Genomic DNA, 13020 nt, shown 5'->3' on the forward strand with positions numbered 1-13020 from the left:
AATTAGAAAAACTGTTTGTGTTTTTAGTAAGAATAGGGTTCCAAATCTCCAAATTAATGCACTTCTAGAACACAAGCACACCATAGCGATGGTCTACCAACCCAAGAAACTCCGCTAGACCATAAACAAACTCTTATCTTTTTATATGGATAACAGTCTCTGTATTACTATTATTCACAGCAGAAGCTCTCACAGCATAACAATGGCTTCAACCGCAACTTCACCCTTCTCTCTCATGCTAACGTACGCCGCGTCCTCTCCTCTCCCTACCCAAGACTTCATCGCCCCTTCTCTCTCCTTCAAGACCAAGCCTCTCTTCAGGGCTTTCTCTCTTTACCCACTTGCGCTCCAGGCCAGAGAGAGGCGGCCCAGTGGTAATGGTCCATACGATGTGGTTGTGGCCGCTTTGGCTGCTGAAGCTGAGGTAGCTGAGGCCGTGGAGGAGGTGGAAGGTGGGGAGGGTGACGCTGTTTCCACCGCGCCGCCGCCTAAGCCGAAGAAAGGGAAGGCTGCGTTGCTGTTGAAGAGGGACAGGGTATGTTTGGCTTGTTTTTGTTTTTCTGATGTGAATTTTGGTTTATGGGGTTTAATTAATGGGTTTTTCTGGGTTTCTCATGTGGATGCCTTTTCATTTCTGTTTTCTGGGAACCAAACTGAGGGTTAGGTATTGTTTCGGTCGAGACAGATTCTCTGATTGTTTGAGTTATGGGTGTTATTTGGTTCCCGTCATTTAATTTCTCCCGGCTGCCAAGCAGAGGTTTAAGTCTTGCCTCTGGCAAGACAGAGTGTCTCTAATTGCTTTTTTTTTTTATTGCTTTTTTTTTAATTTCTGTGAATCATGGGTTTATTGATCGACTTAATTATGGGTTTTGCTTGATTTCTCCTTTAAACGTTACTTCATTTCTGTTTTTCAGTTTTCTCAGTAACCAAACAGAGCTCTACATATTGCCTTTGAAGAGAGACTGTGTTTCTATTTTTATTTTTATTTTTATTTTTCACTATTTTTGGTTTGTTGTGAACTGATGAGCGACTCTGAAAATTGAATGACCAACTAGACCAGCCTTCTGTTTAGGACAAAAAATTCATATTGTAATCCATAAGCTGATCTTTTCTATCCACACCTAATCCAGCCTAAAGAAAATGAATCTGCATTTTTTATAGACTCTTGGCTACCCAACAGGGATTCTTTTCAGAAAAACTTTTAGTTCCTTTGGAGAAAATTCTAAACTCTAAACACGTATTCAATTCCCCAATTCTTTATAATTTCATAACTTCACATGCTCATTTTAGTCTAATATTTTCCTTTGAATTTTTTTTTGAAATTTTTTTCAGACATTTGGTTTTCTTTTCTTTTTTCACTTTTTTTTTTCCTTTTTTAATGGCTGATTTTACTTAGTTGTTTTGTCTGTTTGTGTTGCTAAATTCATCATTTATGTTCCTAGTTTCCTTCTCTTGCTATTATTTTCTTCGAACTTACTTCATAAATTCACGTACAGTTTTTCTCATTCTATTTGGTACTGTCAGACGAGGTCTAAGAGATTCTTGGAAATTCAAAAACTGAGGGAAAACAAGAAAGAGTATGACCTGCAGACGGCAATATCATTGCTTAAGCAAATGGCAAGCACAAGGTTTGTGGAAACAGCTGAAGCACATTTTCGGCTCAACATTGACCCCAAATATAATGATCAACAACTGAGAGCAACAGTTAGTTTTCTGTCCTTTAATGATTAATAGCAATGCATTTTCCTGGTTTATTTACAAATATTTTCTCACATTTGTTTTCGTTCCTTTTTAATAGGTGAATTTGCCCAAGGGAACTGGACAGACTGTTAAAGTTGCTGTTCTAACACAAGGTACTTAGTCTATTCAATTTGTTGTCCCATACCAATTCATTTGGGGGTATTACCAGGCAAGAGATTTTGGTTGCGATTTTTATCAAAGGTGAACAGATTTCTGTACTGATGCATGTAGTGGATATCAAATAACTTGTAAAACTGTACTTCGATTTGTCCATAAGCTAATTGCTGAAGTAATGTTTAAAAACCTAGAGCAGGAGAAATTTTTATTTAGTAAGGGACCTGTAAGTAGATTTATTGGGGACTGTTCCCTTCTACTATGGTTGGCAGAGGGCAGAATTGCTTGCTTGCTTGACCAAACTCAAGGATTGTTTATGCTAGTTTGGGGGTGTGTGTGTACGTGCGCACATGCACATGTATTTTAATAAGCAAACAATGAGTGGATATTGGCAAACGTCTATCAAAAAAGGGTGGTGAACCCCTAGCACACCAGGAGATGGTTTGGTATTTTTTTGTTGTCAATTACTAATCATGTAAACATCCTAGTGGTGGGATAAGCAAAAACTTACCCATTTTTGCAAGGGATTCAGTCTTAAATAGTTGCAAATGTGGACACTTGATCTTTGTAACTTTGGTAAACCATGTTTGTAGGATTAGACAGTGGGAAATTAAGAGAAAAAGAGGGAAAGCCATAAAAAATAGATCCACTTAATAATACCCATTGTTACAAAATGCAATTGAGTATCACTTAGTGAGACGGGGTAAATCCTTGTAGAACCTTTGCTGATATGACTAATCCCTTGTTGGGGATTCTGAGGGATGGGTTTGGGGGTGTATAATATCCCTTTTTTAGGATGCCAGGGAACAATTTCTAGGTCAATTGGAGATCAAATGTCAGGACCTCATGGAGTAATTATGGATGGTTGGAATTGTGTCTTTGAATGTTCTTGACTGCAGCTAGATATGGTTGGTTCTCTCTTTTGGCAGGTTAAAATTGTGGGTAAGGGGTTCTAGCCAATGGAGATGGTTAGAGGTACAGCATCTATGAAGTTAAGCCTCTGTTCATAAGAGGAATCAAGTTTACAGTGGTCTATAGGTGTCAGTGAGGTTTGGGTTGGATTCTTGTTGTGGTGATTGGCTTTGGGAAGGTTTGTTCCCAAGTCCTTGTGTAGTGACTGTAAATTACCTTGCTTGGTTTTGTGATCATATGCTATTCTTGCAGCAGGGTTGTAGGTGAAAGAATACGCTTTTGTGGGCATTGCCTCTTCATGGCATTCTCTTTCTGTTAAGCTTGTGTTAATCACATTTCTAGATTGCATTGAGGGGACCTCCATATGATGGCAGTTCGGAACATAAGCATTTCTCTAAAGCCTCCTCCATTACTTGGTCGGTTGCTCCATAGAGAAGAATATAATGGTGGACCACCTCATTCCCAGGAATTGGTCCATTCCTAACTGTTGGTTCCTTGTGTTCCGAGGACAGCCAACAAGCATCCCTTGGGTGAGCTTGACTTGGTTTCTTCCTCCTTTTGTTAAAGAGGATTTCCTCAGTTCCTCTCTTAGTCATCGGGGCCTGGTCCAAGAGTGATGAGATGTCTGGAGGATGATTTTTAAGGATGTGCTGTGGCTCATTTGCAAGGAAAGAAATCTTTTGAGATTGTGTCCTCTCAAAAAAGACAGTGGTTCATAGGCATTTGAGTACAGCATCCATGAATCGCTGAATGCTTATTGTTATATCTCAATATCTGCCCAGAAAGGCATGTTAGTAATTTAATCTTCCTATGTCATGCGTTCTTGTAGATTCATTTGAATTATTTGATCTTATACTCCGCGAAGATGAAATGCTGTTGGATTTTCTTGGCTTCTATCATAATAGGCATAACTTTATTATTATTTGTTCCTTGGGCTCACTTGTGTAAAGCTAAATTTCTACAGGTGAAAAGTTTGATGAAGCAAAAAATGCTGGAGCAGATTTGGTTGGAGGAGAGGACTTGATAGAACAGATAAAGGGAGGATTCATGGATTTTGACAAGTTGATTGCTTCTCCAGATATGATGCCTAAGGTGTTGCTCTGATTATCATGTTCTAATTGATCATATCAAGTGCTGCTGTAGTATGTCCACCAATGTCTAGAGGTCAACCAGATTTGTTTTTCCATATTCCATGTTTTCAACCTTTTGCATCTCAGTAAACCAGCCCATTAAATCGATCACTCCTGGTGTATCTGCATGGGTGCATGTATCTGTGTTTGCTGTGGTTTTTTTTGTTTTGGTTAGAGATCATATTCATGACTAGACATAATTTACATTTCCTCCCCACTTGTATCAGGTTGCAAGCTTAGGAAAACTTCTGGGACCACGAGGACTCATGCCAAATCCAAAAGCTGGTACTGTTACAACTAATATACCTCAGGTATGATCAAAACCTACTCCTATGCATATATAGACTTAAGAAGTTGATTAAGATCTTTGACATTATGGATTCCTTTCTAGCTTGCAAACATAAGATTTTACCTAAATGGAATGACTCACACTATCATCTGTCCCAGGCTATAGCAGAATTCAAGAAGGGAAAGGTCGAGTACAGAGCAGATAAAACTGGAATTGTTCACTTACCTTTTGGGAAGGCTGATTTTTCTGAAGAAGATCTTCTTGCAAACTTGATTGCTGCAGTAGTATGTGCTACCCTTATCTTTTTTCAGCAGTTTCTGAAATTCAGCCCACTCGACTTGAAATCTTAATCATTTTACTTTCTTGTTCTGGCAGAAATCAGTAGAAACTAACAAGCCGTCGGGGGCAAAGGGAGTATACTGGAGAAGCGCACACATATGCTCTTCCATGGGGCCTTCTATTCGATTAAATATAAGGGAGATGCTTGATTACAAATCTCCGTCGAGTGTCTGAAGAATTTATCAAAGTTGTAAATTACATCTTCTACTGCTTAATTAGCTGCAAGGGTGTCTCCATTGGAGCTGTTTAATATTTAGAAGAAGCAAAGAAAAACAGAAACTAGGATGAGAAGAGCTGGCCTTGATGGGTGTCTCCTGCTCAAAACAAACTGTTGCAGGGTCGTTGTATCTTCTTTCACAGCAGTTGAGCAAAATCTTTTATCAACACAGTTACCAATATTATCAAATTTTTTACTGGGAAGTTTTGTCTCTCGACGCTCTGGGATTTTGTTTGTATGTTTACTAGTTGTGCCATCATGGGTTCAAATTGATCCATTTTCTTATTGATGTTCCCCTATGTCCTTTCTTTTCCTTTAGCAACCCACCTTCCCATGAGTTTATAGCCTTGTTTAACAATTCTGGATCAGCTTTAAGGGTCTACTGAGTAGACTGCAAAACACCCTTCCATGGGACCTTACAATAGTGACACCTGAGAAATCTGGCTTGAATCTTATTACTGCTTTCCCTTTGCCTGGACAGGAAGAGATACCTCAATGAATACCCTCAAAAGATTTAACTTAAGATTCAACATATTAGGACATCAGAAAACACAACTCCTTGCCTGAATGATTAGTTTTGTTTCACAGAAATAGGTTAATTTACTATTACAAAAATGCTTAAACAAGAAGTGAAGGATGATACTTCACTAAATAACAGACTAGTATCAACATCTGGGCATACAAAGTTGTGAAGAGTAGGTTGGTTCATCAATCCTCAATTTAGCATGCTTGACTAGATCCTTGAGGTAACACTGGCTGAGATTGGTCTGTCTTCATAAATAAGGCTTTGAGCAAGAAATGAGCCCTGCCCTAATAATCATAACTTCATCTATAAGAAAAAATCCTTCTTACAAAGGGCGGAAGAGGTAAAACTCTACAACAAACAGCTTGCTTTTGATGGATTGCCCTGGATTTGTGAATGCTCTTTTGCATAATTCCTGAAGGAGGTGAAATCATCATCTGGGATTGTTCTTTTAGCATTGGCTTTTTCCTAATAAACCAACGACAGTTCCCCAGCAATCTCCATTGCTCCACACTGAATTGGTACATTAAGGATATTGCAAATGGTAAGGACAGTAATCAAGGTTAAAAAAAAATATAAACTAGTTTTGGCTTAAGTAGCATTATACCTTTTGAAGGCTGCTCAATCCATGGCCCATTCATTATATTCAGAATGCTACAAGCCTCACTGTATTCTAGATCCGGTAGCAACTTTGGTGTAAGTAAGAAACATCTGCATAACATAGTTGTCAATCTGCATGAGTATCTTAACTTATACTGTAAAATACATTTACAACTTGCAAAATAGAAGATATAGGTGAACAAATATTATTAAAAGCATAGACGCTGCAAAAGTGTAGTATAAAACAATATATAATAAATTTCATGAAAGATCCTAACCCTCAAAGAGTCAAAGAGATGCATCTATGAGTGGCATATGCAAATACTACAAATACAAGTACTCCATACACATGGGAGACGGCTACCTTTATCAACTATTCCATGAGTAGGCAACAATTATATGGACAATAAAAAAGTTAGGCAATGTCACAACCATGCAATGAACAATCAATTTTGTTTTCTTGTAAGTAAACATTTTTTCCCTTTTTCTTTTTCTTTTTTTTTCTCCACTGAGGCTTGAACCTAGGCTTCACAATGATCATATACATACATCATACAAATACATGCCACCATATGTGAAACAATCACACCCAAACCCACCCAACCTCACACATGCATGTGCATACATGCATACATATAGACGCACAGACAGGCAGACACATACCAATTCACCCTCACATGCACATGCACACATACACCTCCAAGCATGCACATTGCTTACAAGTACACATGTGCATATGTACACACATAAACACGCAGATAGACAGACAAAGGGATAGAAAGACAGAAAAAGCGAAACAAAATAGAGAGACAGACACCTAGATAGACAAGCGTGCATACACACAAAGAGAGACAAAATACACATAGACAGGCACACACAAACACAAATGGGTGCAAGCACAAATGTGGCACACACACATATACATACGTATATATGTATATTAAATACAAGGAAAAAAAAAAGGTTTTTTGATTAAAAGGGATAAACAATAATTCATGATTTGGAAAAATAACATCACTTTTTTGCTTCATGAAGCAAACAATTCAGTTTCATCATTTGCCAACAAGTTATAAGCCTTAGAAAACATAATAAGGATCAAATATTACAATAAAATTAACATGAGTCACACATGAAATTTTTTTATATTTGAAAAGTGCAAGAAAGACTTATAGTGGCAATGCAGTAACTGAAGCAGCATCTTTACTTGAAAACAGCATAAAGGGCAGTAAAAGCAGTTCTCAGCAATCTTAAGTCTTAACTACATATTTTTCTGAGCAAATAGTATAACTAGTCAAGTGATTTGGAGCTTTTGAATCTATGAGCCAGGAATGCTTGGACTGAAATAAAGACAACATGGGTTACACATTAATAAAGTACCTCTACGCTGTCTAGACAGTAAAGAATAATAAAACTTGTGATATTAAGAGAAAACAGAAAAAGAACTACTGCAAACCATGTGTCAAACAACATAAAAAGATGGGAATTATCAAGACATTCTAATTTAGTTCTTACTGTGGTGTATTAGGTTGGCTTGCAGCTCTCACTAGTTGCTGGAACATCTTTCTTTCATTTATTGGGTCCATTCCTAGGGGGAAAAACAAAATAAAAGTCATCTTGAAAGGCAGTATATATTTTGCAATGACGAAGCAATAACACCATTATATTTTAACTCACCTTGATTTATCTCATCAACCACCCTAAAAGGGCAGTTTGTGAGATCTTGTAGAGAAACAAGATACAGAATAGTTGCAACTGAGCGCTCCTACAAAATGGAAATTTCAAGGCAGTAAGACAAAATAGTCATAAAAGATCTTGAATGTAAAAAGTTGGTTCATCATGGTACCCCTCCAGATTGATGGTGGGCGCTAAGAACTTGAAGTTCTCCTGCTTGCCTGATGATCACAATGAGACACCAAATAAGAAAATGAACAAACTGCCATAGTATTAGTTGAAGGAAGGAAAATTTGACAAAATGAATAAGAATATTGCAAATGAACCAAAAGCATCTTAATAAAACCAAAGAGTTTTAGGATTCTTAATTTGATAGACTACAAAACTTACAGCCCACTTCTGACCCATAAACAAAGGCCAAAAGCTACCTCATTTCCAAGGAAGCATTGTAATTAATTGCACGGTGATAGATTAATATACCTTGGATAGTGATTTCATGAACAATTGTATAATGCTAATTTTGGGAAGATTCCAGCTTAACCAACCAAAGCAAGTCAAAATAAGTCCATCATGGTAGAAAAGTTGTTCGCAATAGATAAACATCAGAAATATCATTATATCCAGAATGAGGCCTGTTTATACTTCATATGAAGTTAGAACTTCGGAAGCCATCTTAAAGTTTTGTTTCTAGTGATTGCCTAACTCTACAAGGTAGCCTTTATTTCCTAATTTATGCAGGAGCATTTAAGTACATTAAAGGCTGAGTGCGATCACTAGTTAGCACGGTTCAATTGCTTTGGATTATTTGCAACTAATGGAATCACAATGATCAAGCATGCATCCTTTCAACTGGCTAGAATCTGTTTCTTCAATAAGACAAGATCTTGTGAAGTTGAAGTGAGTATTTAAATATACAATTCATACTCTAAAAGCTGATCCTCATTACCAACTATAAATTGTTGAACCAAATCCAATTTTCTTGATAAGTTCCTAGAAACTACCAATTCTTTAAAATTCAACACCCAACTAAGTAAAGAATGATTACACAAATGATATGAAACACAATTGTGCGGAAGAAAAGAAAGAAAAACGGAAAAGAGTAAGAGGAAGATATCCAGTTGTTTCTTGAGTTTGTCTAGCTAACCCACAAAAGTAACTCCACCTTGATATATCACTTATTAATTCAGTTGACCCTCCAAAGGTATATTATGTGACTTATAAGTTCACATATCACACTAAAAAAAGATCATTACTAGATTACAACTAAATCTATCAAACTGCCCCTCAAACATCCCATATTCTACAACACTCCCCTTGAACTGATGATCCACCAATTTGGTACAAAAATGAAATTTTGCAAAGCAAATATGTGCAATGATCAACTTAAAAACAACTGCTCCTCCTAAAAGTAAACCCCATTCTCCGTATTAAATCGTCAAGGCAAATATAAAACAGCTAAATTCAAGGTTTACTACATATATAATGAAGTTTAAGGGGTAATTATAAAAAGGAGAAAACAATAGTCACTGTAAGAAAATGCAGAAACCATTTGCATTGTGGGTCATACATACCATCCTAGAGAAGCAATAGAATACCCACAGGCACAGGAATTTTGTGCTGTTTTATGCAAATCCTGAATAATAAAAGGGTATTCATAGGCAAAGGTTAACTAATATAAGAAGGCATTCCACTTCTCCTTGAGGCATTTTCTTTGGTAATTCCCATTGTCCTATTCTATCATGCTGGTGTAGAATACATAAAAGATAGCAAGCACATCCAAATAACAGTACATTTTAGCAAACATAAACATATTTCTTTACTGATCTGGGATATAACAGGTACACAGAAGTCCAGGACTTCCAAGTACAGAATGGGTTCCCAGGAAGCCAAATAGATAACTGGAGGAGGTAGATGTATGGAAATTAAATGTTTACTTGCTTTAGGCTATAGATGGTGAGGCCAATATTCCTTTGAAAGAGCAAGATTTTATTTAGATTGAACTCGTTCTTACACAAGCATTCAGTTTTCTCAGCTAGACCAATTTATTGTGGATTTTTCTCGAAATTAACTGAAATTAACCATTTCTTGCGAGTTTCAGTTCATTTCTTTTCTTCTACCTGGTAGATGGAGGCTTCCAGAAATCAAGACGGAAAATTCTTTTTAATAAGATATGTATGCTTCACACCCATATCAGAGCATATTTACTAAAACTGAAAGAGGTTCAGAGCTGCAGTTACCTGAACTTGACTTTTATAAGTATCCCAAATTGATCAAAATCGATATCATGCTCATCTGAGAAAAAAAAAGAAACATCAAATCAAAAGAATAAGCAAGCAGTCTTCTCAAAAAATAAATTTTATTGAAGGAACTATAATGAATACCCAATGAAACTTCTCCAGCAACAGCCATATCTTGGAAGTTTCGACTAAAGGTCTCATTTATTTGAGCAACAAGGTTTCTCAATGTGGTAAGCCAATTTTCCTGCACATATTTTAAAAGCAGATCATATTGTCATGTATAATTTCAACTGATTAGACATCTATCATTCAAAACAATTACACTAATGTAACTAAAGACATTCATGTGATGCACAACAACTAGCAAAGAGAGAAAAGTTAATATAAACAAAAAATCTTCATCTGAGATAATGAGCATCAAATCCATCATTCACCAGAGCTAATATCAACTTATCCTTTATAATATTTTAGCCGGAGAACCTACACAAATTATGTGTTAATAGCAATATCACATCAACAACTTACAGGGGGGAGGGAGGGAGAGAGAGAGGGTAATAATCAGCTTCCCTACTCATATTCAGTTGCACTACAGGGCCCTTAAAGTAGGGGATGTAGGGAGAGAGACAACAGTAAAGTAATAAATGAGTAAACATTTCTCAGAGAGGCCAACAATCAGCTTCCCTACTCATATTCAGTTCAACTATAGAAGGACCTTTAAGTACGGGATAAGGAATTAGGGAGAGAAGCAACAGTATAGACATTTAGTAATGTAAGAAGTGAGCTAAACATTTCTCACCTTCAGGGCATCTATTTCTGCCAAATACATCCTCAGTTCCTTTTCATCTGCTTCCAGTTTTGTAGAAATGGCTTCTATCTGTAAGTTAAATGCAATTATGGATGAACCATCATCTAACAAGCAGGAAAGAAAGAAAGATGTCAACCAACTACCTTTTGTTGACACTCTTCATATTCTTCCAAAATGTTGTGGTTTAGAAAAAGAATAGAATTGGCTTGAGAGATAGTATCTTGAATAGCAGCCTCCAAATCTTCTATTGTAGCTGGCATCTACAAATAGACATGAGAACATCAAATTATTCTAAAATATAAAGGAAAGAAAGTGGAAATGATTGAAAAAATGTAGTTCAAAATTAATTGTGGATAAATGGGTTCAGATGAGACCAAATGTGTTAAAAATAGATGAAAGACAATGTAAATATGGATATTTAATTCGAGAAAAATGCAGCATATGGTTAAACCACTTATAAAAAAAAAGAAATAAATAAGATGGTGCATATAAAAGGAACTAAATCATTCCCTTTGATTAACTCTCAATCAGCATCAAGGTAAAGAAGTTCCATCACAAAATCCAAATTCAAGTACTTCTAGAAGAATGAACAAAACAGATACCACGGGCAGCTTGAACAGATACAGCAAAATAGGATAAAATTAAGTATAAATGCCAATTCTATAATTCTCGAGATATTGAGGCTTCAAATACACTTGCAAAAGTACCTTCTAGTTCAACAAGCTTGCTGATGATTTTTTTTTTTTCAAGGAAAGAAGATATTATTGCTGGAAAGAGATACAAAATATTATTATTGGGAGATCCTTCTCATAGAACAAAGAGGACAAAACAAAAGCAGGAAAAACAAAGATTACTCCTGCACAAATGCCATGGGGCTAAAATTCCACATAAAAGACCAATTTGATGCAGCCATCCTCTTAGTCAAGGAATATGCCTCCTGTACCTGATCTAGGTCTCCAGAGGAAGGAGGTTTCCATGTCTTTGAAAATGTGAGAAGTTCTCTGCATCTAATGATCATCTTACCAAGTACCTCCATTCCCCTTGGAGACCCAAGAAAGGACCTCTGAAGAATCTCCATCCTTCACATTATAATCGCCAAAAAATAAACCCTCTTTAAGGCCTTCAACCAAGGTTAAGAATTTCACTTATATAGATCCCAATTCTGCCCAGTGCTAAAAACAGCATTCGTGTAGTCTTTGATAATTCCATCAATACCCATTTGACTTTGGGTCCCCAACAAGCATTCTAACTTTCAACTTTAACCTCCCACTGGAGGAAGAGGCACAACAATAAACAATTGGATCACATGTCTGGGCCACTAAACCACCCTCCGGTCCCTGCTAGAAAATTCAAGGATACCAGTAAAGTTTGCTGTCACCAAAACAAAGAGGTGAAAATATGAACTCTATCTCACTATTTCTCCTGCTTCCCATATTTTTTTCTTAAAACGCTAACTTCTCTTTCCACCAACTACCAAAGCCCTCAAAGGCAATGAGTCAGTTTGGTTCACATCAAGGGATTAATCAAGGCTCTGCAATAAAAACAACATATCTGCATGCATAAATATAAGTTGAGGTGTGACACAGGTACAGTTACAAATCTCCCCCACCCAATGATAAGATCACAATTGGTAGAGATGGTGTATGTGTAGGTACTACCAAGAATGCAACAGAAAAGATCAGCTAATTAACTAGAAAAGATGAGAAAAAAAAAACAAGATCAAACTGCCCATCACAGAACAAGAATTCAGTAATCAATTAAATCCATGAAAGGATGCATCATGAGATAGAGGTACAAAGGAATAATGAGTAGACTAGATTATTTTTTTCAAGTTAGAACCAATTAGTCTTCCGCTTTGAAAATCCCTTGGTTATGCTTTTCAATAGCACCAAAGGCAAGCATTAGGAAGCTGTTCTCCTCTTTCTTCTTATCTTCTTCACAAACCTCCCAAGCAACCATTCAGGGTCTCCTTTATCAATTCTGGAGGCAACCACATCACATTAAAGCTCTCTGGCCATCAATCACCGATTGAATATGTTGGCTGACTCATGCCTTTTGAATTTTCTGCAAATCTCAGAAGAGAACATTTGCCATCCACATCTCAGAAGCTGAAACCTTTTGATCTTCCTATTACCAAGGCCTGAAAAAGCAAGTTGATAGAAAATCCCCCTTCCCAGTTGAGCTTCCAACCATGTTTTCTGTACCTTGCTCCCCTTCATCTCACAGAGCAACCATAAACTCTACCACCACATCTAGTTCCCAACCCTAAAAGTTCCAAACAAAAGCAGAGGACAAAAAATCACACCCTAGTGCATCCTTATGAATACTAATAATTCCAGGGAATATGTATCGAAAAATCTATCCCAATACAAAGAATCACTCTAGAATCTAACCATTTTGATATTGGATGGTTGGATTTCCAACACACTTGGGAATTTTTTAT

At 36.8% G+C, this 13020-nt stretch overlaps 2 protein-coding genes across 2 annotated transcripts in view; one reads left to right on the top strand and one right to left on the bottom strand.

Moving 5' to 3' along the window:
• LOC100244868 (large ribosomal subunit protein uL1c) lies at positions 1-4944 on the top strand. Its single transcript, XM_002274462.5, has 7 exons — positions 1-535; positions 1525-1704; positions 1799-1853; positions 3731-3858; positions 4124-4207; positions 4344-4469; positions 4561-4944. Exons 1-7 carry the CDS (start codon positions 146-148, stop codon positions 4696-4698), a joined length of 1101 nt encoding a protein of 366 aa, XP_002274498.2. The 5' UTR covers positions 1-145; the 3' UTR covers positions 4699-4944.
• A 336-nt stretch (positions 4945-5280) lies between these two features.
• The window catches only part of LOC100249983 (structural maintenance of chromosomes protein 5), a 54754-nt gene continuing 47014 nt past the window's right edge, over positions 5281-13020 (bottom strand). Inside the window, exons 22-30 of the mRNA XM_002272374.5 lie at positions 10721-10837; positions 10569-10646; positions 9917-10016; positions 9773-9827; positions 7708-7756; positions 7539-7626; positions 7377-7449; positions 5872-5975; positions 5281-5777 (exon numbers count right to left, since the gene is read on the bottom strand). Of these exons, the coding sequence (XP_002272410.1) occupies positions 5716-5777; positions 5872-5975; positions 7377-7449; positions 7539-7626; positions 7708-7756; positions 9773-9827; positions 9917-10016; positions 10569-10646; positions 10721-10837 (726 nt within the window). The 3' untranslated portion in view covers positions 5281-5715. The remainder of the gene's footprint in view (positions 5778-5871; positions 5976-7376; positions 7450-7538; positions 7627-7707; positions 7757-9772; positions 9828-9916; positions 10017-10568; positions 10647-10720; positions 10838-13020) is intronic.

The sequence above is a fragment of the Vitis vinifera genome, chromosome 13 (genome assembly GCF_030704535.1).
Source record: "Vitis vinifera cultivar Pinot Noir 40024 chromosome 13, ASM3070453v1".
NCBI classification, from domain to species: domain Eukaryota; kingdom Viridiplantae; phylum Streptophyta; class Magnoliopsida; order Vitales; family Vitaceae; genus Vitis; species Vitis vinifera.